Source organism: Oncorhynchus gorbuscha, linkage group LG05, assembly GCF_021184085.1.
Source record: "Oncorhynchus gorbuscha isolate QuinsamMale2020 ecotype Even-year linkage group LG05, OgorEven_v1.0, whole genome shotgun sequence".
NCBI lineage: Eukaryota > Metazoa > Chordata > Actinopteri > Salmoniformes > Salmonidae > Oncorhynchus > Oncorhynchus gorbuscha.
The window spans coordinates 40,928,242-40,953,666 of NC_060177.1; the positions used below are offsets into that span (position 1 = coordinate 40,928,242).

A 25,425-nucleotide genomic window follows, 5' to 3' on the forward strand; every position below is an offset into this window, starting at 1 on the left:
CCGGAACTGCCCGTACGGCCAGTCTTTTTCTGGAGCTTCCATGTTCCTACATATTGAGTCGTGTACCTGCGACGTAGTCTCCAAAGCCAATGGTGCTGAGTGAAATGAAGCAATAGTAGATCGCCTGTGAGTAGCTCCAGCCCTCTTGCTGTTTGAACACCACCATGGGCATCACAAAGAAGAGTGCTGTTCCAGAGATGTAGGACAAAAGGTGGATCATGAACCTGGTTAACTTCTAATGGAGACAGAAAGAAGGGAAGACAGAGTCAATATCTCAAATGGCCCATTCCCTATATACTGTAAGGCACTCATTTTGGTAAATGTAGTGCAATGTAGGGGAATTGGGTGCTATTTTAGATTCACACACATTTTAGGACAAACAGGTAACAAATGACAAGTTGGACGGTCACTGGTACTTGCTAACTGATTTATGAATACTGCATACAGACAGAGTTAAAAGATGATGAAATCCATTATATTCTGCCCCCCCCCCTCCCAAAAAAAGTAATCAATTAAATTTGCTTTATTGGCATGACGTAACAATGTACATATTGCCAAAGCTTATTTTGGATATCTACAGTATGAAGAAAATGAGAATCAAAATTGTCAACGGGACAACAGTAACAACAATAACCAAGGGTCAAAATAACCATACATTAACAATAAGCATACTGTTGACTACATGTGCAGGTTGATTGGTCTGTCAGACACTGTCCCTCAACTTAAAGCAGGCAGCAATGTAGAGCGCTGCCAACCCACAGCTCTCTGCGTTCTCCCTCAACAGGACGGGTAGCCTACTCCCACCAGAGAGGTCTTTGAAACCTTTTAATAAGGGTTTCAAATTTGGGGAAATGACACTAATTGTTTTAGATTTTGCAGATTTTGCAGCTCCATCTCAGGTTCTGCTGTTGTGCAGTGGTTGCACAGCCTTTCCTCTACAGGGAGCCAGGTTTTCCTCTATATCCTTCTCAATGGCAAGGCTGTACTCACTGAGCCTGTACTTTGTCAAGGTTCTTCTAAGGTTTTGATCAGTAGCCATGGTCAAATAGTTAGCCACGGTGTACTGTCGATTTAGGGCCAGATAGCACTGCATTTTGCTTTGGGTTTTCCCAATAAGCAATGTAGATTTGTTTTGACTGTGTTGTAATTTGGTTTATTCTGATTGATTGGATGTTCTGGTCCTGAGGTTTCAGTGTGTTAGTAGAACAGGTTTGTGAACTCAGCCCCAGGACCCGCTGGATGAGGGGACTATTTTCTTTGCACTGCTCTTTGCATTGCAGGCTTGGTAATGATATGAGATGGAGTTACTGTATTTTAGATGTTTCCAAAACTTAATTGCTCTTTTTTGAGTTTTTATTATTAGTGGATATTGGCCTAATTCTGCCCTGCATGCATTGTTTGTAGTTTTCTTCTGGACATGTAGGAGAATCTTACAGACCTCTGCATGCAGGTTTTCAATGGGGTGTTTGCCCCATTTGATGAAATCTTGTTTTGCAAGTGGACCCCACACCTCGCAGCCATGAAGTGCAATTGGTCCAATGACATATTCAATTAGTTTTAAACAAATTTTAATAGGTATTTCAATTTGAATTAGCTTTTTAATGGCGTAGAATGCCCTGCGTGCTTTCTTTCTCAGTCCACTCACTGCCCCATTAAGGTGTCCAGTTGAGCTTGTTTTTAAACCTAAGTAATTGTAGTTTGTGCAGTACTCTATATATTTTGTACCAATTGAAAACGTTGGTCTAATTCCCTGAGATCTGGATCTTCTCTGGAAAATCATTATTTTTGTATTTTTGGGGTTTACTGCCAGGGCCCAGGCCTGCAGGTCTGGCAGTACTGCTCTAGCAGGTCCAGGCTCTGTTGTAGGCCATGTGCTGTGGCTGACAGCAGGCATAGGTCATCTGTGAAGAGTAGGCATTTAAATTCTGAATTGTGGAGACTAACACCAGGGGCTGAGGATTTTTCTTGAATAGTGGTCAATTTGTTGATGCAAATATTGAAGAGTGCAGGGCTCAGATTGCAGGGCTCAGATTGCAACCCTGACGAAGGCCCCGCCCCTGGTTAAAGAATTCTGTTATTTTCTTGTCAAGTTTAATGCTGCATGTATTGCCAGTATACATTGATTTAATTGTCATATGTTTTACCTCCTACATCACTTTCAATAACTTTGTAGAACAGTCCTGTATGCCAAGTAGAATCAAATGCTTTTTGGAAGTTGATAAAGCAAGCGTATATTTTGGTATTATTTTGGTGGACATGTTTATCTATCAGGGTGTGTAGGTTGGAAGTATGATCAGTTGTACGATGTTTTGGTATAAATCCAATTTGGCCTTTACTTGTACTTGCAAAAAAAGGGTAGGTAAAAACCTATTTCAAGGTTGTCAACGAGAACGAATAACGAGCGCAGTCCTGAGTTTTCATTTCATCTTTGTGTCTAGTTGTGCTTATTAACTTGTTATGGATGAGTAGCTTGGATGAATAAGGTGGCCAGAGTAAACTGTCTGCTACTCAGGCCCAGTTGCTAATATATGCATATTATTAGTAGATTTGGATTTACCAATGAAGTTTCTAAAACTGTTTGAATGATGTCTGTGAGTATAACAGAACTCATATGTCAGGCAAAAACCTGAGAAAAAATCCAACCAGGAAGTGGAAAATCTGAGGTTTGTAGTTTTTCAACTCTTTGCCTATCGAATACAGTGTCTATGGGGTCAAATTGCACTTCCTAAGGCTTCCACTAGATGTCAACAGTCTTTAGAACCTTGTTTGATTTTTCTACTGTGAAGGAGGGGAGAATGAGAGGGGAATGAGTCAGAGGTCTGCCAGAGAGGCATGAGCTGACTACGTGCATTCACGTAATAGTTAGCTTAAGTTCTACAGACAAAGGAATTCTCTGATTGGAACGTTATTGGAGAGTTAAGTTATAAACATCATCAAGAATGATTCTATACATCGTTTGACATGTTTCTACGGACTGTAATGGAACTTTTTGACTTTTCATCTGGACCTAGTGATTGCGTGTCATGAATTTGGATTACTGGGCTAAACGCACTAACAAAAAGGAGGTATTTGGTCATAAATGATGGACATTATCGAAAAAACAACATTTATTTTGGAACCGTGAGTCCTGGGAGTGCATTCTGATGAAGATCATCAAAGGTAAGTTAATATTTATAATGCTATTTCTGACTCCTGTTGACTACACAACATGGCATATATCTGTTTTGAGGGTTGTTTTGGTCTTTGAGCGCTGTACTCAGATTATAGCATGGTGTGCTTTATCGGTAAAGCTTTTTTGAAATCTGACACAGCGGTTGCATTAACTTCTTATGGCTGCAGGGGCAGTATTGAGTAGCTTGGATGAAAGGTGCCCAGAGTCAACGGCCTGCTCCTCAGTCCCAGTTGCTAATATATGCACAGTATTATTAGTATTGGATGGAAAACACTCTGAAGTTTCTAAAACTGTTTGAATGATGTCTGTGAGTATAACAGAACTCATATGGCAGGCAAAAACCTGAGAAGAAATCCAAACAGGAAGTGAGAAATCTGAGGTTGGTCGATTTTCAACCCAGCCCCTATTGAATTCACAGTGGGATATGGATGAAGTTGCACTTCCCTAGGGCTTCCACTAGATGTCAACCGTCTTTAGAAACTTGAATGAGGCTTCTACTGTGTGGTGGGGCTGAATGGGAGCTGAATGAGCCAGGTGTCTGGCAGAGAGCCAAGGGCTGGTCACACGCAATTCACATGATATGGTGACCTGCGTTCCATGGCTTCTCTACACAAAAAGGAATTCTCCGGTTGGAACTTTATTGAAGATTTATGATAACAACACCCTAAAGATTGATTCTATACTTAGTTTGACAAGTTTCTTCAACCTAATAATATACATTTTATATACAAGTTTTCGCCCGACGTTCGGATGGACCTGCACGAGCGTTTGGATTTGTGTACTAAACGCGCTAACAAAAGTAGCTACTTGGACATAAATAATGGACATTATCGAACAAATCAATCATTTATTGTGTAACTAGGATTCCTGGGAGTGCATTCTGATGAAGATCATCAGGTAAGGGAATATTTATAATGTTAATTCTTGATGACTAAACAACATGGCGGATAATTGTATTTATTTTCTGAGAACCGTCTCAGATTATTGCATGGTTTGCTTTTTCCGTAAAGTTTTTTTTAAATCTGACACAGCGGTTGCATTAAGGAGAGGTATATCTATAATTCCATGTGTATAACTTGTATTCACATCTACATTTATGATGAGTATTTCTGTTGAATTGATGTGGCTATGCAAAATCACTGGAAGTTTTTGGAACTAATGAACATAACACACCAATGTATACTCAGATTATTTTATATAAATATGAACTTTATCAAACAAAACATACATGTATTGTGTAACATGAAGTCCTATGAGTGTCATCTGATGAAGATCATCAAAGGTTAGTGATGAATTTTATCTCTATTTGTGCTTTTTGTGACTCCTCTCTTTGGCTGGAAAAATGGCAGGGTTTTTCTGTGAGTTGGTAGTCACCTAACAATCGTTTGTGATGCTTTCTCTGTAAAGCCTATTTGAAATGGGACACTATGGTGGGATTAACAACAAGATTACCTTTAAAACGGGATATAAAATACATGTATGTTTGAGGTATGCTTGAGGAATGTTAATGTTGAGATTTCTGTTTCTGTTGTTTTGAATTTGGCGCCCTGCACTTTCACTGGCTGTTGTCGTAACATCCCGTTAACCTCTAGCGACGAGCAATCCCGTATCTGGGAGCGTAATCATAGCCTCAAGTGCATTACCATAACACAACTTTTCCTGACTCCTAGCTCCTAGCTCCTCCACAGCCATATAAGGAGTCATTGGCATGAGGCGGTTTCAAAAAATGCGGCATTTCCTGATTGGATTTTTATCTGGGTTTCGCCTGTAACATCAGTTCTGTGCCACTCACAGACAATATCTTTGCCATTTTGGAAACGTCGGAGTGTTTTCTTTCCAAAGCTGTCAATTATATGCATAGTCGAGCATCTTTTCGTGACAAAATATCTTGTTGGATATAGGGGGCGCTCTTTTAATTTTTGGATGAAAAATGTTCCCGTTTTAACCTGTTAGTCCTCTAGGGGCATTATTTCATTTTTGGATAAAAAGACGTGCCCGTTTTAAGCGCAATATTTTGTCACGAAAAGATGCTCGACTATGCTTGGAATTGATAGTTTTGGAAAGAAGACACTGACGTTTCCAGAACTGCAAAGATTTTCACTGTGAGTGCCGTTGAACAAAAGCTTCAGGCAAAACCAAGATGTTTGAGCTCCCAGAAAATGAACAGGATTTCTGAAGCTACGTTTTCCATGATCGCCTTATATGGCTGTGAATGCGACAGGAATGAACAGACACTTTCTATCGTTTCCCCAAGGTGTCTGCAGCATTGTGACGTATTTGTAGGCATATCATTGCCAACAATTGCCAAGTGTCCCGCACTACAATTGCCAAGTGTCCCGTACGGTGTCTGTGTGGAAAGTGGTGCGCAAAAGTCAGCTACCAGTATTTTTCTATCCGAATCAGAGAAGAATGCAGGCTTCCAGGGACGGCATTTCAATGAAGAGATATATGACAAAACACCTTGAGGATTGATTCAAACAACGTTTTCCATGTTTCAGTCGATATTATGTAGTTAATTCGGAAAAAAAGTTCGACGTGTAGGTGACTGAATTTTCGATTAGTTTCGGTAGCCAAATGCATAGTAACAAAACGGAACGTTGTGTCCTACACAATAATCTTTCAGGAAAAACTGGACATCTGCTATGTAACTGAGAGTCTCCTCATTGAAACATCTGAAGTTCTTCAAAGGTAAATTATTTTATTTGATCCCTTTGCTGGATTTTGTGAATATGTTGCGTGCTAAATGCTAAAGCTAAATGCTAAGCTAGCTATCACCACTCTTACACAAATTATTGATTTTCTCTGGTTCTAAAGCATATTTTGAAAATCTGAGACGACAGGATTGTTAAGAAAAGGATAAGCTTGAGAGCAGGCATATTTATTTCATTTCATTTGCGATTTTTAGAAATCGCTAACGTTGCATTATGGTAATGAGCTTGAGGCTGTAGTAACGCGACCGCATGCGGGATGGGGCGGACTATGAGGTTAAACAAGATATTTTGGTTAGATAGTCTAAGTTTTTTCCTTATAATTTTACAATCTACATCAAACCAGTTGTCACCTGTGATCTCTTTTGTTTAGTTTTTTAATCAATTTCTATTGTGCTTCTTTTGCCGTTTTCCTGAATATATATATATATATATATATATATATATATATATATATATATATATATATATATATATATAGATGCCTTTACTGTGAGTGAATGTGGTATCCAGAAAGTTATCTAAGAGTGTTTGGATATTCTGCTTCCAGGTTGCTTTCTGGTATTCTTCTGTGCTGTTTTGGGCCCATCTGTATGAATTTCTGATGTTGTACAGCTTACTGGGCTGTGAATGTTCAGTTGTTTCCATGTCTGTTCTTTTGAGAAACAACGCAATTTGGCTTTGATCACACAGGTGTTCGTGGCTTTACAGTGAATGAGCTGAGAGAGAATGGGTCAATGTCTGTGTGTCATGTTTTGTCATTGATTATCATGCTTTGTCCCTGTTCTTCTCCTTCTATTCGTTTCCCTCTGCTGGTCTTATTAGGTTCTTTCCCTCTTTCTATCCCTCTCTCTCCCCCTCCCTCTCTCACTCTCCCGCTCTCTCTTCTCTCTATCGTTCCGTTCCTGCTCCCAGCTGTTCCTATTCCCCTAATCAATCATTTAGTCTTCCCACACCTGTTCCCGATCCTTTTCCCTGATTAGAGTCCCTATTTCTCTCCTTGTTATTCGTTTCTGCCCTGTCGGTTCCTTGTCTAGAATTCACCGTGCTGTGTTTGTGTATCGCCCTGTCGTGTCGTGTTTTCCTCAGATGCTGCGTGGTGAGCAGGTGTCTGAGTCTGTTTGGTTCAAGTGCCTTCCCGAGGCAACCTGCTGTTCACCTGCTGTTCAAGATCGAGTCTCCAGTTTGTCCTCGTCATTTCGAGTGAAAGTTGTGTTTTTTGATTGTATTTACTTTACTGGATTAAAGACTCTGTTTTCGCCAAGTCGCTTTTGGGTCCTCTTTCACCTGCATGACAGAAGGAACCGACCAAGGAATGGACCCAGCGACTTCAGACGCTCGTTACACTGCCGTCGAGATCCAAGGAGCCATGCTCGGCAGACACGAGCAGGAATTGTCTGCTGCTCGCCATGCCGTGGAGAACCTGGCCGCTCAGGTTTCCGACCTCTCTGGACAGTTCCAGAGTCTTCGTCTCGTGCCACCTGTTACTTCCTGGCCTGCCGAGCCTCCAGAACCTAGGGTTAATAACCCACCTTGCTACTCCGGGCAGCCCACTGAGTGCCGCTCCTTTCTCACGCAGTGTGAGATTGTGTTCTCTCTCCAACCCAACACATACTCTAGAGAGAGAGCTCGGGTTGCTTACGTCATTTCACTCCTTACTGGCCGGGCTCGAGAATGGGGCACAGCTATCTGGGAGGCAAGGGCTGATTGCTCTAACAAGTACCAGAACTTTAAAGAGGAGATGATTCGGGTTTTTGACCGTTCAGTTTTTGGTAGGGAGGCTTCTAGGGCCCTGGCTTCCCTATGCCAAGGTGAACGGTCCATAACGGATTATTCTATTGAGTTTCGCACTCTTGCTGCCTCTAGTGAGTGGAACGAGACGGCGCTGCTCGCTCGTTTTTTCTGGAGGGACTCCACGCAGTGGTTAAGGATGAGATTCTCTCCCGGGAGGTTCCTTCAGATGTGGACTCTTTGATTGCTCTCGCCATCCGCATAGAACGACGGGTAGATCTTCGTCACCGGGCTCGTGGAAGAGAGCTCGCATCAACGGTGTTTCCCTGCTCCGCATCGCAACCATCTCCCTCCTCTGGCTCAGAGACTGAGCCCATGCAGCTGGGAGGGATTCGCATCTCGACTAAGGAGAGGGAACGGAGGATCACCAACCGCCTGTGCCTCTATTGCGGAGTTGCTGGACATTTTGTTAATTCATGTCCAGTAAAAGCCAGAGCTCATCTGTAAGCGGAGGGCTACAGGTGAGCGCAACTACTCAAGTCTCTCCATCAAAATCCTGTACTACTTTGTCGGTCCATCTACGCTGGACCGGTTCGGGTGCTACATGTAGTGCCTTGATAGACTCTGGGGCTGAGGGTTGTTTCATGGACGAAGCATGGGTTCGGAAACATGACATTCCTTTCAGAGAGTTAGAGAAGCCTACGCCCATGTTCGCCTTAGATGGTAGTCATCTTCCCAGTATCAGATTTGAGACACTACCTTTAACCCTCACAGTATCTGGTAACCACAGTGAGACTATTTCTTTTTTGATTTTTCGTTCACCGTTTACACCTGTTGTTTTGGGTCATCCCTGGCTAGTATGTCATAATCCTTCTATTAATTGGTCTAGTAATTCTATCCTATCCTGGAACGTTTCTTGTCATGTGAAGTGTTTAATGTCTGCCATCCCTCCCGTTTCTTCTGTCCCTACTTCTCAGGAGGAACCTGGCGATTTGACAGGAGTGCCGGAGGAATATCATGATCTGCGCACGGTCTTCAGTCGGTCCCGAGCCAACTCCCTTCCTCCTCACCGGTCGTATGATTGTAGTATTGATCTCCTTCCGGGGACCACTCCTCCTCGGGGTAGACTATACTCTCTGTCGGCTCCCGAACGTAAGGCTCTCGAGGATTATTTGTCTGTGTCTCTTGACGCCGGTACCATAGTGCCTTCTTCCTCTCCGGCCGGGGCGGGGTTCTTTTTGTTAAGAAGAAGGACGGTACTCTGCGCCCCTGCGTGATTATCGAGGGCTGAATGACATAACGGTTAAGAATCGTTATCCGCTTCCCCTTATGTCATCAGCCTTCGAGATTCTGCAGGGAGCCAGGTGCTTTACTAAGTTGGACCTTCGTAACGCTTACCATCTCGTGCGCATCAGAGAGGGGGACGAGTGGAAAACGGCGTTTAACACTCCGTTAGGGCATTTTGAGTACCGGGTTCTGCCGTTTGGTCTCGCCAATGCGCCAGCTGTTTTTCAGGCATTAGTTAATGATGTTCTGAGAGACATGCTGAACATCTTTGTTTTTGTCTATCTTGACGATATCCTGATTTTTTCTCTGTCACTCGAGATTCATGTTCAGCACGTTCGACGTGTTCTACAGCGCCTTTTAGAGAATTGTCTCTACGTAAAGGCTGAGAAGTGCTCTTTTCATGTCTCCTCCGTTACTTTTCTCGGTTCCGTTATTTCCGCTGAAGGCATTCAGATGCATTCCGCTAAGGTCCAAGCTGTCAGTGATTGGCCCGTTCCAAGGTCACGTGTCGAGTTGCAGCGCTTTTTAGGTTTCGCTAATTTCTATCGGCGTTTCATTCGTAATTTCGGTCAAGTTGCTGCCCCTCTCACAGCTCTTACTTCTGTCAAGACGTGTTTTAAGTGGTCCGGTTCCGCCCAGGGAGCTTTTGATCTTCTAAAAGAACATTTACGTCCGCTCCTATCCTCGTTACTCCTGACGTCACTAGACAATTCATTGTCGAGGTTGACGCTTCAGAGGTAGGCGTGGGAGCCATTCTATCCCAGCGCTTCCAGTCTGACGATAAGGTTCATCCTTGCGCTTATTTTTCTCATCGCCTGTCGCCATCTGAGCGCAACTATGATGTGGGTAACCGTGAACTGCTCGCCATCCGCTTAGCCCTAGGCGAATGGCGACAGTGGTTGGAGGGGGCGACCGTTCCTTTTGTCGTTTGGACAGACCATAAGAACCTTGAGTACATCCGTTCTGCCAAACGACTTAATGCCCGTCAAGCTCGTTGGGCGTTGTTTTTCGCTCGTTTCGAGTTTGTGATTTCTTACCGTCCGGGTAGCAAGAACACCAAGCCTGATGCCTTATCCCGTCTGTTTAGTTCTTCTGTGGCTTCTACTGATCCCGAGGGGATTCTTCCTTATGGGCGTGTTGTCGGGTTAACAGTCTGGGGAATTGAAAGACAGGTTAAGCAAGCACTCACGCACACTGCGCCGCCGCGCGCTTGTCCTAGTAACCTCCTTTTCGTTCCTGTTTCCACTCGTCTGGCTGTTCTTCAGTGGGCTCACTCTGCCAAGTTAGCTGGTCATCCCGGTGTTCGAGGCACTCTTGCGTCTATTCGCCAGCGCTTTTGGTGGCCGACTCAGGAGCGTGACACGCGCCGTTTCGTGGCTGCTTGTTCGGACTGCGCGCAGACTAAGTCGGGTAACTCTCCTCCTGCCGGTCGTCTCAGACCGCTCCCCATTCCTTCTCGACCATGGTCTCACATCGCCCTAGACTTCATTACCGGTCTGCCTTTGTCTGCGGGGAAGACTGTGATTCTTACGGTTGTCGATAGGTTCTCTAAGGCGGCACATTTCATTCCCCTCGCTAAACTTCCTTCCGCTAAGGAGACGGCACAAATCATTATCGAGAATGTATTCAGAATTCATGGCCTCCCGTTAGACGCCGTTTCAGACAGAGGCCCGCAATTCACGTCACAGTTTTGGAGGGAGTTCTGTCGTTTGATTGGTGCGTCCGTCAGTCTCTCTTCCGGGTTTCATCCCCAGTCTAACGGTCAAGCAGAGAGGGCCAATCAGACGATTGGTCGCATACTACGCAGCCTTTCTTTCAGAAACCCTGCGTCTTGGGCAGAACAGCTCCCCTGGGCAGAATACGCTCACAATTCGCTTCCTTCGTCTGCTACCGGGTTATCTCCGTTTCAGAGTAGTCTGGGTTACCAGCCTCCTCTGTTCTCATCCCAGCTTGCCGAGTCCAGCGTTCCCTCCGCTCAAGCGTTTGTCCAACGTTGTGAGCGCACCTGGAGGAGGGTGAGGTCTGCACTTTGCCGTTACAGGGCACAGACTGTGAGAGCCGCCAATAAACGCAGGATTAAGAGTCCAAGGTATTGTTGCGGCCAGAGAGTGTGGCTTTCCACTCGCAACCTTCCTCTTACGACAGCTTCTCGTAAGTTGACTCCGCGGTTCATTGGTCCGTTCCGTGTCTCCCAGGTCGTCAATCCTGTCGCTGTGCGACTGCTTCTTCCGCGACATCTTCGTCGCGTCCATCCTGTCTTCCATGTCTCCTGTGTCAAGCCCTTTCTTCGCACTCCCGTTCGTCTTCCCTCCCCCTCCCGTCCTTGTCGAGAGCGCACCTATTTACAAGGTACATAAGATCATGGACATGCGTTCTCGGGGACGGGGTCACCAATACTTAGTGGATTGGGAGGGTTACGGTCCTGAGGAGAGGAGTTGGGTTCCGTCTCGGGACGTGCTGGACCGTTCACTCATTGATGATTTCCTCCGTTGCCGCCAGGATTCCTCCTCGAGTGCGCCAGGAGGCGCTCGGTGAGTGGGGGGTACTGTCATGTTTTGTCATTGATTATCATGCTTTGTCCCTGTTCTTCTCCTTCTATTCGTTTCCCTCTGCTGGTCTTATTAGGTTCTTTCCCTCTTTCTATCCCTCTCTCTCCCCTCCCTCTCTCACTCTCCCGCTCTCTCTTCTCTCTATCGTTCCGTTCCTGCTCCCAGCTGTTCCTATTCCCCTAATCAATCATTTAGTCTTCCCACACCTGTTCCCGATCCTTTTCCCTGATTAGAGTCCCTATTTCTCTCCTTGTTATTCGTTTCTGCCCTGTCGGTTCCTTGTCTAGAATTCACCGTGCTGTGTTTGTGTATCGCCCTGTCGTGTCGTGTTTTCCTCAGATGCTGCGTGGTGAGCAGGTGTCTGAGTCTGTTTGGTTCAAGTGCCTTCCCGAGGCAACCTGCTGTTCACCTGCTGTTCAAGATCGAGTCTCCAGTTTGTCCTCGTCATTTCGAGTGAAAGTTGTGTTTTTTGATTGTATTTACTTTACTGGATTAAAGACTCTGTTTTCGCCAAGTCGCTTTTGGGTCCTCTTTCACCTGCATGACACTGTGATCATATAGTCTACTGTACTGTGGCCAAGAGGTGAGCAGTAGGTGAATCTCCCCAGAGTCCCCCTGTAACCTACCATTGACAAAGTACAGACCAAGGCTTCTACAGAGCTGCAAAAGATCCCTTCCATTTTTGTTGATGGTGCTGTCACTGTTGTTTCTAAGGAGAGATTAAGACAGTTAGAAACACTATGGCCTGTAATAAAGCTGTCCCCTCGTGTGCTTGTTATATCAGGTAGTATTCCTGTGCACGCAGTTGCGTCCCCACAGATGAGCACATTGATCTGCAGTTTAAACAAGAACTACTCGGGCAGCGCACCAATTGTTTTTCCCACAGGCGGGCGAGACAGCAAACATTCTATTTTATAACAATTGGGACTATTTATGATTGACATATGTGACTCCTGTCAGGGAACTAGGCGTATGTTGTGCGTCACTACTCACAGGAGAGCCATTTAAACGTAAACGTAACAACAAAAAAAATCTAAATATGTTTCATGCCAGAAAAGCTTTCTGGAACATTAGAATTTTCATGTGACTTAACCTGTTACTCCTACCCCTTACTTTTTCGAAAATTATGTTAAAAATCGCGCAACATTTCAGCGCCCTGCGACTCATGCCAGCAATTTAGTATATGCATATGATTAGTATGTGTGGATAGAAAACACTCAGACGTTTATAAAACTGGTTAAATCACAGCTGTGACTATAACAGAACGTGCGTTTCATCGAAAAGCGCAGGAAAATCTGATCACTGAAAATGGGAAAATATATCCATGCGCCACTAGAACCCATTGTTGAATGTGATCCACATTAAATGGGGCCGAGGTTGCAATTACCTACAGCTTCCACACAATGTCAACAGTCTTGTCATTTGCCTACGATTTGTTTCTTGGTCAAACGGACACAAGGTAGCGCCTTTCTTCCGGTCTCCGACCGGATATTTTAGTTGAGATTTAACCGGACATTATTTCCAGACGTACAGCTATAGAATATACATCGCCTCGTGATCAATTTGATCGCTTATTAACGTTTACTAATACCTAGTTGCATTACAAAAGTATTTCGAAGTGTTTTGTGAAAGTTTATCGTCAACTTTTTTAATTTAAAAAAATGACATTACGTTATAAAACGCTATTTGTTTCCTTGATCACACAGTCTTCATAGATCGATATCTAGTCTATATATGGACCGATTTAATCGAAAAAAAGACCCAATATGGATGTTTATGGGACATCTAGGAGTGCTAACAAAGAAGATGGTCATAGGTAATGAATGTTTTATATTTTATTTGTGCGTTTTGTGTAGCGCCGACTATGCTAATTATTTTGTTTATGTCCCCTGCGGGTCTTTTGGGGTGTTACATGCTATCAGATAATAGCTTCTCATGCTTTCGCCGAAAAGCATTTTAAAAAATCTGACTTGTTACCTGGATTCACAACGAGTGTAGCTTTAATTCAGTACCCTGCATGTGTATTTTAATGAACGTTTGAGTTTTAACGAGTGCTATTAGCATTTAGCGTAGCGCATTTGCATTTCCAGATGTCTAGATGGGACGCCTGCGTGTCGGGTAGGAACAAGAGGTTAATAACAAACTTGTATTCTATCTGTAAATACAAATACAATTGTTAAATTACGAGCCTAGTTGGTTTAGCCACAGAATAAACCAGCAGCCTTTTTGCAGCCAGTTTGAATTGGTCTGCCACTTTGCACGCTTCTGTCTATTTGAGCTGGTCAGCATGTGTAGGTAAACTTGTCTTAACAAGGTTTAAAACATATATATATATAGTAGAACTGCATAAGTGTTGCTCTTCACTTTCTGGACGGCTTACTTCAGAAATCAGTGGAATTAGAGTATGATAGCTAAGAAGATGGAGAAAACACCTGTCTCCGGATTACATCTTTAAACTAAGGGCAACTATCCGTGACAACCATCCGTGACAGAGAGGGGGAAGCGTAGATCCATGTATACAGGTAAGGGTGTCTAGCTAACTACATTTTCAGATATTAAACATTTCTAATTTTGTCAGAAAGTCGTCATTTCAAGTTCAAGTGTACTGTTAGCTAGCTCGCTAGATAACATTACGTATGTTTATGATCTGTGTAGTAATATTATTCATATCTCAGAGCCATTTGCTTTGCTAGTTATAGCCTAATGTTAGCTAGCTAACATTAAACCTGGTGGGTTAGCTACCTGCAGATTCATACAGGGTAGTAACATCATGAGTTGGTATTATGGTTCATTGTTTAGCTAGCTACATGTCAAAATACTCTACTATGCAAGTATTAATTTCAATAATATGTTCATGATGTCACTGCGACAGCTGTTGATAGACGTAGCTGGTAAAAAGAGCGCAGAATAACTGACAAATTTACGAAAGCTCAACACCCATTTGAATATGGCCGTTGTCAGTAAACGTTGACAAAAAAGCATAAATTGTGGACAGCAGCACAGTTGCAGTCACCAATGCTCTGGATAACATAAAACCAGCCTAACCAGCTATGCTAGGGTGAGGAAAATTATCAGTGAGCTCTTCTCTCATTTGTGTCTGGAAGTGGCTAGCAAGCTAGCCAACGTTAGCCAGTTAGCTTTGGTGCTTGACTGCTGTTGTTAGGTCAGCTAGCTAACATGACGTGTAAGATCTGTGTGGAAATATTATTTGTATCTCAGAGCCATTTGCTTTGCTAGTTATAGCCTAATGTTAGATAGCTAAATTATTTGGGCTAGGGGGCCGTATTTTGACGTCTGGATGACAATCGTGCCCAAAGTAAACTGCCTGTTACTCAGGCCCAGAAGCTAGGATATGCATATAATTGGTAGATTTGGATAGAATACTTGAAAGTTTCCAAAACTGTTAAAATATAACAGAGTATAACAGAACGAAAACAGGCGAAAACCTGAAGAAAATCCATCCAGGAAGTGGGAATGTTTTTGAATGACTATTGAGTATCTAATTGGTTAGGACCCAGATTGCAGTTCCAATGGCTTCCACTAGATGTGGAAGGCTGTGGAGTCTTTAGACATTGTTTCAGGCTTGATTTCTGAAAAATGAAGTAGAATGAGACCTTTCTGTCAGGGGAATAGGAGAAGCATGCAGTGCTGATTTGCGTCCTTCGTTGTTTTTTCCTTTCTATTGAATACGCTATTGTCCGGTTGAAATATTATCGATTATTCAGACAATAGACAACCTGAGGATTAATTATAAACATAGTTTGACATGTTTCGACAAAGTTTACTGGTACTATAAGGATGTATTCGTCTGCATGCTTTGACCGCCTTTGAGCCAGTGGATTACTGAACAAAACGCACCAACGCACCAAGTTTTTGGGATATAAAGAGGGACTTTGTCGAACAAAACAAACATTTATTGTGTAGCTGGGCCTCTTGTGACTGCAACCAAATGAAGATCTTCAAAGGTAAGTGATTCATTTTATCACTATTTCTGACTTTCGTGACTCCTCTACTTGGTTGGTAAATGTTTGTATGCTTTTTTTCCGCGGGTGCTGTCCTCAGATAACTGCATGGTATGCTTTCGCCGTAAAGCCTTTTTGAAATCTGACAAAGCGGCTGGATTAACAAGAAGTTTGTCTATAAGCCTATGTATAACACTTTTTATGACAATTTTTATGAATGTTTATTATGACTATTTCTGTATTTTGAACATGGCGCTCTGCAATTTCACCAGATGTTGTCAAGGTGGGTCGATAGCGGCACGCCTGCGCCAGAGAGGCTAACATTGAACCTGGTTAGATAGCTACCTGAAAACTCATGCAGGGTAGTAACGTCATGAGTTGGGATTATGAAAAAGCGTAAATTGTTGCCAGCATCACAGTTGCAGTCACCAACGCTCTGAATAACATGTAAACAGCCTAACCAGCTCTGCTAAGGTGAGTAAAATGGTCAGAATGAGCTGTTCTCTCATTTGTGTCTTGAAGTAGCTAGCAAGCTGGCCAACGTTACCCAGTTAGCTTGGGTGCTTGACTTCTGTTGTTAGGTCAGAACGCTCAGATCAACCCTTAAAGAGATGGGTGGGGCTAAAGCTTAAGAGGTTGTGAACAATTCTGAATGGGTCTAGACAAAGAAGAGCTCTTCAGTAGGTACCCAAACATTCAAGGGCCAGTTTATCAACTTTCAAAGCATAATTACTTTCCCATTGGATGACCCTTTTAGTGTGCATATTTTGGTAGTTAACAATTTTCTGTGTTCTCTTATACCCAAAATGGTAAAGGGAACACACTTATTTTCGGTCTGTGGCTATCACACACAAATGTTCATCATTTTTGTGAACGTTACTTAAACTGAGTTTACTTTGCAATTTAAATCCAGAACTCTGATGGGTAATGCTTTATAATACAGTCTGGTTAAAGCTGACCTTACCTGATATTTAGATGGTATTAACTAAGGCCTCAATTCAATCATATCGAGCTTTAAACAACATTGGTAGACATCTTCATAGCGAATATTCTGGCATTGTTGGAAGTGTAACTGCGGTATGCACTGACAAATAGGTGAGCGGCGGATTTTGTGTGTCACAAATCACTCTCTTCCTTATAATCCGTACAGTGTTAGAAGCTCAAACAGCGATAGAAAGTTTATGCTAATGCATGTTTACTGCCTATCAGTCTAATTGAGGTGTTGCGACGATAGAACATCACACATTTCAGTGTTTGAACTTGTAACGTGGCTGCATGAACTTCTGACGCAACTGGATGGAATTTGTTGGATAATAAAATCAGGTGGTTTTGTTGCATCCAATGGCATGTTCGCGATAAGCTAACACAAGGAGCCGCTTGTGGATTTCATAGTTCTTACGCAGTTCCACTTCCGACACCGCCGAAACAACAATAGCTTTGCGGGTGTCGGCTAGTGTACATCTGATAGAATCTAGCCCGAAGTAACTATGTGGTAACAATTGATAATTCCTGGTACTTACCTCCAAAGAATACAACACAGCTGGTAAATACCAGGCTGTAAAATAAAGAGTTACCATCTCAGAGTCTATAGGTAGAGCACTTACCCTGTGGTTGGTCTTTCCCTGGATGAAATCGGAGGCGTTCCTCTCTATGGCCAGCATGTACTTGCCTACTCTGTTCAGCACCACCATGTTCAGAGGGATCCCAAACAGAGCAAAGAACACACAGAAGATCTGACCTGCCGTTGTACTGGGGCTCATGTTGCCATAGCCTAGAACAGGGAGAACAAATGCGCTCAACAATTGGGAATTATTTGGTCTATGTGTTTCTATGATGAACACACAATACGAACAACAATTGTAGTATTAAATTATAATACAGGCAGAAGCAAATAGCACAGGAATATCCTGGCTATGATGAATGTGAGGCATAAATAAAGACAGGGCATTAAGAATTTGTCAACACTACATGATGAGGTACATTTGTAATTTGGGGTGAACTATTTTTCTAATATTAGGTACATTTCTAACTGGGGTGAACTACTCCTTTAAAATTAGGTAGATTTGTAATTTGTTCGAACTTTGGGTGAACTTTCCCTTTAAAATATATGTGATGTTGTCTCCGGGTAGAGCAGCCTACTACTTTTAATTATCTAATAAATTAAATCAATAATTTATCATTTAAGATGAGGTACATTAGTCATTTGATGAACTATCCATTTAAGATGCCAGATACATTTTTAATTTGGGTGAACTGTCCCATTAAAACTCACCTATAGTGGTGACCACAGTGGCAGCAAACACAGAAGAGCTAGTGAACTTCCAGAAGCTGTCCATGGTCTGGTTCCCTTTCAGACTAAGCCCAACCTTGGAAGAATCTCGAAATACCTAGAACAATACATATGGACATACGAGAGAATTTCATAACCATTATGGGCGGGATTTAATTCCTAGTGCAGCTCACTGGACAGCTGACAACGTGACTTTTAATAAAGGCATCATCCCTGACGTTTGTTGAGATTGCATTCTCTGTCAAATCTGTAGAGCTCAATCGGAAATCACCTTTTTTAATGTGATTCGAACGAGGATCGGATTGAATCCCGGCCTATATAAACAGTACCAGTCAAAAGTTTGGACACACCCATTCAAGGGTTTTTCTTTATTTGTACTAGTTTTTACATTGTAGAATAATAGTGAAGACATTAAAATTATGAAATAACACATGGAATCACTCAGTAACCAAAAAAGTGTAAAACAAATCAAAATATATTTTATGTTTTAGGTTCTTCAAAGTAGCCTGACATTGCCTTGATGACAGCTTTGCAAAATCTTGGCATTCTCCCAACCAGGAAGGCTTTTCCAACAGTCTTGAAATAGTTCTCACATATGCTGAGCACTTGTTGGCTGCTTTTCCTTCACTCTGCGGTCCAACTCATCCAAAACCATCTCAATTGGGTTGAGGTCGGGTGATTGTGGAGGCCAGATCATCTGATGCAGCACTCCATAACTCTCCTTCTTGGTCAAATATCCCTTACACAGTCTTGATGTGTGTTGGGTCATTGTCCTGTTGAAAAACAAATGATAGTCCCACTAAGCACAAACCAGATGGGATGGCGTATCGCTGCAGAATGCGCTGCAGAATGCGCTGCAGAATGCGTTGGTAGCCATGCTGGTTAAGTGTGCCTTGAATTCTAAATAAATCCCTGACTGTGTCACCAGAAAGCACCCCCACACCATCACACCTCCTCCTCCATGCTTCACAATGGGAACCACATATACGGAGATTATCCGTTCACCGACTCTGCGTCTCACAAAGAGACAGCGGTTGGAACCAAAAATCTCACATTTGGACTCATCGGACCAAAGGACAGATTTCCACCAGTCTAATGTCCATTGCTCATGTTTCTTGGCCCAAGCAAGTCTCTACTTATTATTTCTGTCCTTTAGTAGTTGTTTTCACAGCAATTTGACCATGAAGGCCTGATTCAAGTAGTCTCCTCTGAACAGTTGATGTGCAAATGTCTGTTTTTTATTTATTTTTTTATTTTAGTTTTTATTTATTTTTATTTCACCTTTATTTAGCCAGTTGAGAACAAGTTCTCATTTACATCTGCGACCTGGCCAAGATAAAGCAAAGCAGTGCGACACAAACAACAACAGAATTACACATGGAATAAACAAACGTACAGTCAACGGGTGCTATGTGTGAACCATTATCATCATAGCGCTTCATGTGAACCATTATCATCATAGAGCGTCTGCTAAATGACTTAAATGTAAATGTAAATAGCGCTTCTTGGGTTTTGCAATTGCACTTGAAGAAACTTTCAAAGACCTTTGTGTCTTAAAGTAATGATGGACTGTTGTTTCTCTTTGCTTATTTGAACTGTTCTTGGACTTGGTCTTTTACCAAATAACTTTTAACAAAGCATACCTGTTAATTGAAATGCATTCCAGGTGACTACCTCATGAAGCTGGTTGAGAGAATGCCAAGAGTGTACAAAGCTGTCATCAAGGCAAAAAAAAATGTTTTTAACCTTTATTTAACCAGGCAAGTCAGAAGAAATTCTCATTTTCAATGACGGCCTAGGAACAGTGGGTTAACTGCCTTGTTCAGGGGGCAGAACGACAGATTTGTACCTTGTCAGCTCGGGGGTTTGAACTCGCAACCTTCCGGTTGCTAGTCCAACGCTCTAACCACTAGGCTACCCTGCCACCCCAAATGGTGGCTACTTTCAAGAATCTCAAGTATAAAATATCATTGAATTTGTTTAAACTTTTTTGGTTCCTAGATGATTCCATATGTGGTATTTCATAGTTGTGATGTCCTCACTATTATTCCACATTGTAGAAAATAGTAAAAATAAAGAAAAATCCCTGAATTAGTAGGTGTGTCCAAAATTTTGACTGGTACTGTATATATTTCAGATATGTTCAAGTTCTATGCCTCCAGGGACAAATGGAGGCAGCAGGACTTCCACTTAACCAGCCCCTGGCACATTTATTTACTTTTAAGGAGGAATAACATTGGGACATAAAAACATTTATTTAGGTCTACTCAACCGTAGATTAACTTGTATTTTTTCTGTGGGGCAGGTTTCCCTCAGAGGTTTGATTTAATTCCGGTCCACTTCTTGCTGCTCAGCTAGCTATTTTGTCTACTAACCAAACTCTAAGGCATGAGGTCAACTAGTGTCAACAGTCTCCCCTTTACAGAGTAAACAGTCTCCCCTTTACAGAGCAAACACATTCTGCTTAGATAAGAAAAGCTAGAATCTAACCCTGCAATCTAGTGGTCAACTTTCAAGGCCCCTACTCGAGACAGCAACGCTAACTCTGTCATAAGTCAAGGTTATATAACAGTTTGCTTACTTGGTGGACAGACTGTGACCACCGTTTCATATCTTTACGGTCACTTGTGCTCATTCTGGACTTTTAGGTCAATGGACCACAGTTGTCAAGAAGATGATGTACATTAGACCTGAAAATCCCTTGTAGTGAGGTATGTCTCGGAGCTGTGTCAGAATGAAGATGTTGACACAGCCTATTACATAAATGTCTTCGCAGGGAGCATCACACATTTGACAGTTACTCCACATATACCATACACATGGAGGCCCAAAGATGTTACCAAGAAGAAAATATTTTTCCTTCCATTTGCAAGAAGCTGAATGTATGACATTATTGCTGCCTGTAGCATTGAATTCAATAGTAAGGGAAGCCAGGGAACATTTAGCCTCACTTGATAATAAAAGCAATAAAATAATAGCCAATCAGCTTTGAGCTAAACTGAGTGAGATCAACTGTGAATGGTCCTGACGCATAAAAATAAAGTGTCAAGAGAAGCCAGTTTGGATTTGTCTTCACATTAAAAGCAAAACATCATTGACAGGAAAAACTTAAAATTGTTGCATCTCGAAGTGTTGTCCTCTTGTGACAAGCTAGGTAGCTAAAATTGTCCATTCACTAAAATAGCCCTGGATGGAGATAGGGATTCGGACTTGTGGTTTTACTAAATTCTCCATACTGGCCAATGATTATAACGGTGATTCTGATCCAACCATAAATTCATACATTGTGCCCCTGGCCTGAGAGGATGGATGTTCAATATGTACCTAGATATAGTAGGCTAATGTTAACTACCCGGCACATCGTTGCCCATGAAAGGAAGTTAGGCTAGCGAGCAAGTATTTTAGCCAGGTAGCCCAGGACAACAAAACTAAGAGCGTATACCGTATGACGGTCATAGACCGTTTTGGTCACATGTAGGGTGAGTCAACATGTTTTTTTTCTACCTGCATGCACGCACACGCACACACACTCACATATTTATCTTACGTTGATTGGACAAAATTGTTTTTGGTATTAGAGTAAACGTAGGTGATTTGATGATGTTAAAGTTGAAATAGTGCTGGAATAGTGGAGGCAGCTCCTGTTTTCTTTGAGACTTGCGATAAACTCTTCATGGTTCTAAATCAACAGTTGTTTAGTAGTCTGAACATTTCGGAAACAAGAACTTGTTTGACCATGCTGTAGGTTATGTAACAGTTTGTTAAATACAATATGCTTTGTGGATATTACTGGACAGATGATGCTCTCCTGTTTTGTGATGAAACAAACGTTTTATTCTGCCTTCGGAAAGTATTCAGACCTTAACTTTTTTTACACATTTCGTTACGTTACAGCCTTATTCTAAAATAGATTAAATAAAAAAATGTTAGAGCAAAAACCAAGCCATGAGGTCGAAAGAATTGTCCGTAGAGCGCTGAGACAGGATTGTGTCGAGGGGCAGATCTGGAGGAGGGTACCAAAAATGTCTGCAGCATTGAAGGTCCCCAAAAACACAGTGGCCTCCATCATTTTTAAGTGGAAGAAGTTTGGAACCACCAAGACTCTTCCTAGAGCTGGCCGCCTGGTCAGACTGAGCAATCGGGGGAGAAGGGCCTTGGTCAAGGAGGTGACTAAGAACCCGATGGTTCTAGAGTTCCTCTGAGGAGATGGGAGAACCTTCCAGAAAGACAACCATCTCTGCAGCACTCCACCAATCAGGCCTTTATAGTAGGGTGGCCAGACAGAATCCACTCCCCAGTAAAAGAATCTCAGACCATGAAAAACAAGATTCTCTGGTGTGATGAAAACAAGATTGAACTCTTTGGCCTGAATACAGGTATGCCAGCTTGTAGCGTCCTACCCAAAAAGAATGTAGGCTATAATCGCTACCAAAGGTGCTTCAACAAAATACTGAGTAAAGGGTCTGAATACTTATGTAAATTTAATATCAGTTTTTGATTTTTTATTAATTTAGCAAAATGTCTAAGAACCTGTTTTTGCTTTATCATTATGGGGTATTGTGGATAGATTGATGAGGAAATTTAAAATATAATTTAGATTAAGTCTGTAACCTAACAAAATGTTGAAAAAGTTAAGGGGTCTGAATACTTCCCGAAGGCACTGTATATCTGGCATATGTACAGGTTATAGAATAAACAATGCAATTATCACAACACAGGTTGTAATATGGCTTCCCTACTGATTTTACCTACGCAACGCTACTGCACACATATCTGCCACTGCTTGAACCCGCTGCAGACCTACCTGTCCACAGATGCCCAACATCAATCCCCTTAAAACTACCCACCACTTTACATAAATGCACAGCTAAAGCTTTTAAAGTTGAATAAAAAATGATAATTCAAGAACATTTTGTAACCTTTTATAAAGTTTAAGAGAGTTCTTCCATCACAAAATGGATTACTTGGGAACACCCAGGCGATCTTAACATGGACCATGTAGGTCAAGGGTTGACACTCAGGCAAAGCAGTGCATTGTTAAAAGTAGCCCAATTTGCATGGGAAAGGATTGCCTCCTTGCCTTTTGAACATCAGTCAACAATCCAGCAGTGAGTCAGCACCTCTTGACAAACTTGTATTATCCTCAATTTAACTTGTAAATGGGCCAGTAACTAGGTTTCCATCCAATCGGCAACAGATTCTCATGTGAATATTGAATATTCTAAAATCTGCATAAAAACAGTATGCGTATTTTCCCACCAGAGATTCAGATTAAATTTGACTTGTTGCAGATGCAAGGCTGTGCGTGATGTAGTGCACATAAAAAATACCTTTGAACTCTATTGATGGTTTTCTCACAAAAAAAAGTTGTGATATACTGTATAGCGAGTGTGCCCACTCTGGCATTAGCAAGTATGCTCCAGTCAACAATTAGCAGATACAGTGCGGATAGGATAGCCAATATTATGAGATTACGATGGACAAAAGAGCAAGATTATTTTTATTTGTCAAACGCAGCCAAGCATCGATCATCATGTCACCAGAATAAAACCTTTGATATTTATTGGACAGGAGCATCAAGCTGATCACATTTCACTTTCAGCACACTGTGAAGTTCATCATAAGTTATTTAATGTGTAGCCTAATAAACACCAAGTTCAATATGATGGTTATTATATCAATATTTTAATTTCCACCGACATTTCTCACATAATTAATTTTACAGATACAAAAAGATCCCATCTTGTCTATCGTAATTTGTTTTGTCGACATTTGGCAGTATGTAGAAATGTAAATACATTGTCTTATTGTGGCTGAGTGGGTAACACTGCCAGAACTCTACTCTGCTTTCATTAGTAATTTATTAACTGCCTCTCATATGTGCCTAGTCTGTCTTAAATAAATATAAATATATAAATAATATTAAGAAAATGAATCATTTAAAAAGAAATGCAATATGGAAAAAGGCTACATCAAAAATCTTAATTGGAGGTTGAATATTGAATATTCTCCCAAACACATCTGCCATTAACTCAAGTCATGTTTACACCTTATGCTAACATATGGTTTTTGTGATCTGATCAATGTGATCCAATAACTGTGTGATCAAGTTTTGTCACATTTGCACATGGTATTAAAATATCTCTCTTATCCTTCCACTCTGTCAAATGATATTGTATTTGTCACATACTTCGTAGACAACAGTTGTGACCAGAGTTTCTGGTCCCTTCTTGTATTCAAATTTCTTGACAGATATTCTTTCAAATTAATATGTATTTATTTAATTATTTTAAGACATATTGATGCCATACATCAAATTTGCCCCCTGTCAATGATTTTCGAGGTCAAGATAATTATGTTTTAAATGGCCTCAATCTCAATCAGATCACAATGTGTTTTTTAACTGTCTAAAAACTTGTGCACAATCAGAATGCAGAGAAGATCAGGACAAAGGACACATGTTTGCACCATCTCGCTCTCACACTGACTCACCTGAGCTATAGCATCCAGGGCCTCTTGGTTCAGACAGGGGTATGTGTCTAGTAGTGATCTCTTCTCCTCAAGTATACGGGCTTTTTCCTGCCGCACCAGACCTCCTTCCAGCTTCCAGAAGATCAGTCCTCCGATCAACACATAGGCCACGTACAGTACCGCCAACATCAGGATAGAGGGGATGCGAGACAGGCTGAACCCACTGAGACAAGCCATGTTGACACCAAGGGCTTGGGGCTGCCTAAAGACTTCTGACAGGGTTATTCTACCTCAGCGAACAAACTAAGTAGACATGTGGTGAGAATCAAGCCAGCCTGGCTCTCCCTTCCCCTTCAATGCGTTGCAGGCAAATGAATCCCCACCCGCACCCACTCCTGTTTCAACCTTCCAAGGTTTAGCATGCAAATCTGACAAGGTAGACTGACACAGAGTGAGGGAAATAGAGAGAGAAGAGATGTAGGGATATACGGGGGCCTGTGTTGCAGGTTAGGGGAAAGGAGGCTCAATAGTAAAAAGGTCAAGGCACTGATCCCAGAAAAATTACCCTATTGGCCCCATGTGGTTGGCACACAGTTATTTTTGTGCAACCATTACTGAGTGTCGTTCCAGTTGAAGTGTTCTGTTGTGTGATTCTCACATTTTTGTTTAAAACACCTACTTATTCAAGGGTATTTCTTTATTTGTATTATCTACATTGTAGAATAATAATGAAATAAAAATAAAACATATGTAATCATGTAGTAACTAAAATATATTTTATATTTGAGATTCTTCAAAGTAGCCAACCAGCTTCAACTGGAATGTTTTTCCAACAGTCTTGAAGGAGTTCCCACATATGCTGAGCACTTGTTGGCTGCTTTTCCTTCACTTTACGGTCCATCCCATCCCAAATCATCTCAATTAGGTTGAGGTCAGGTGATTGTGGAGGCCAGGTCATCTGATGCAGCCCTCCATCTGTTATGCAGGTGAATGAGGACCCAAAAGCGACTTGGCGAAAACAGAGTTTTTAATCCAGTAAGAAACTTTACAAAACAAAAAGCATAATACTACTCGTAAGAACAGACTGGAGACTTGATCGAGAACTGCAGGTTGCCTCGGGAAGGCACTTGAACCTAGCAGACTCAGACACCTGCTCACCACGCAGCATCTGAGGGAAACACGACACGACAGGGCAAAACATAGACACAGCACGGTGAATTATAGATAAGGATCCGACGGGGCAGGAACGGAAAAC

The 25,425-nt window shown here is 42.0% G+C and overlaps 1 protein-coding gene across 1 annotated transcript in view; it reads right to left on the reverse strand.

Annotated features, from left to right (window-relative positions):
* Positions 1-24,407, reverse strand: part of kcnk17 (potassium channel, subfamily K, member 17) — a 41,612-nt gene extending 17,205 nt beyond the window's left edge. Inside the window, exons 1-4 of the mRNA XM_046348284.1 lie at positions 24,192-24,407; positions 17,682-17,796; positions 17,014-17,180; positions 67-235 (exon numbers count right to left, since the gene is read on the reverse strand). Of these exons, the coding sequence (XP_046204240.1) occupies positions 67-235; positions 17,014-17,180; positions 17,682-17,796; positions 24,192-24,407 (667 nt within the window). The remainder of the gene's footprint in view (positions 1-66; positions 236-17,013; positions 17,181-17,681; positions 17,797-24,191) is intronic.
* Between the last annotated feature and the right edge of the window lie 1,018 nt (positions 24,408-25,425).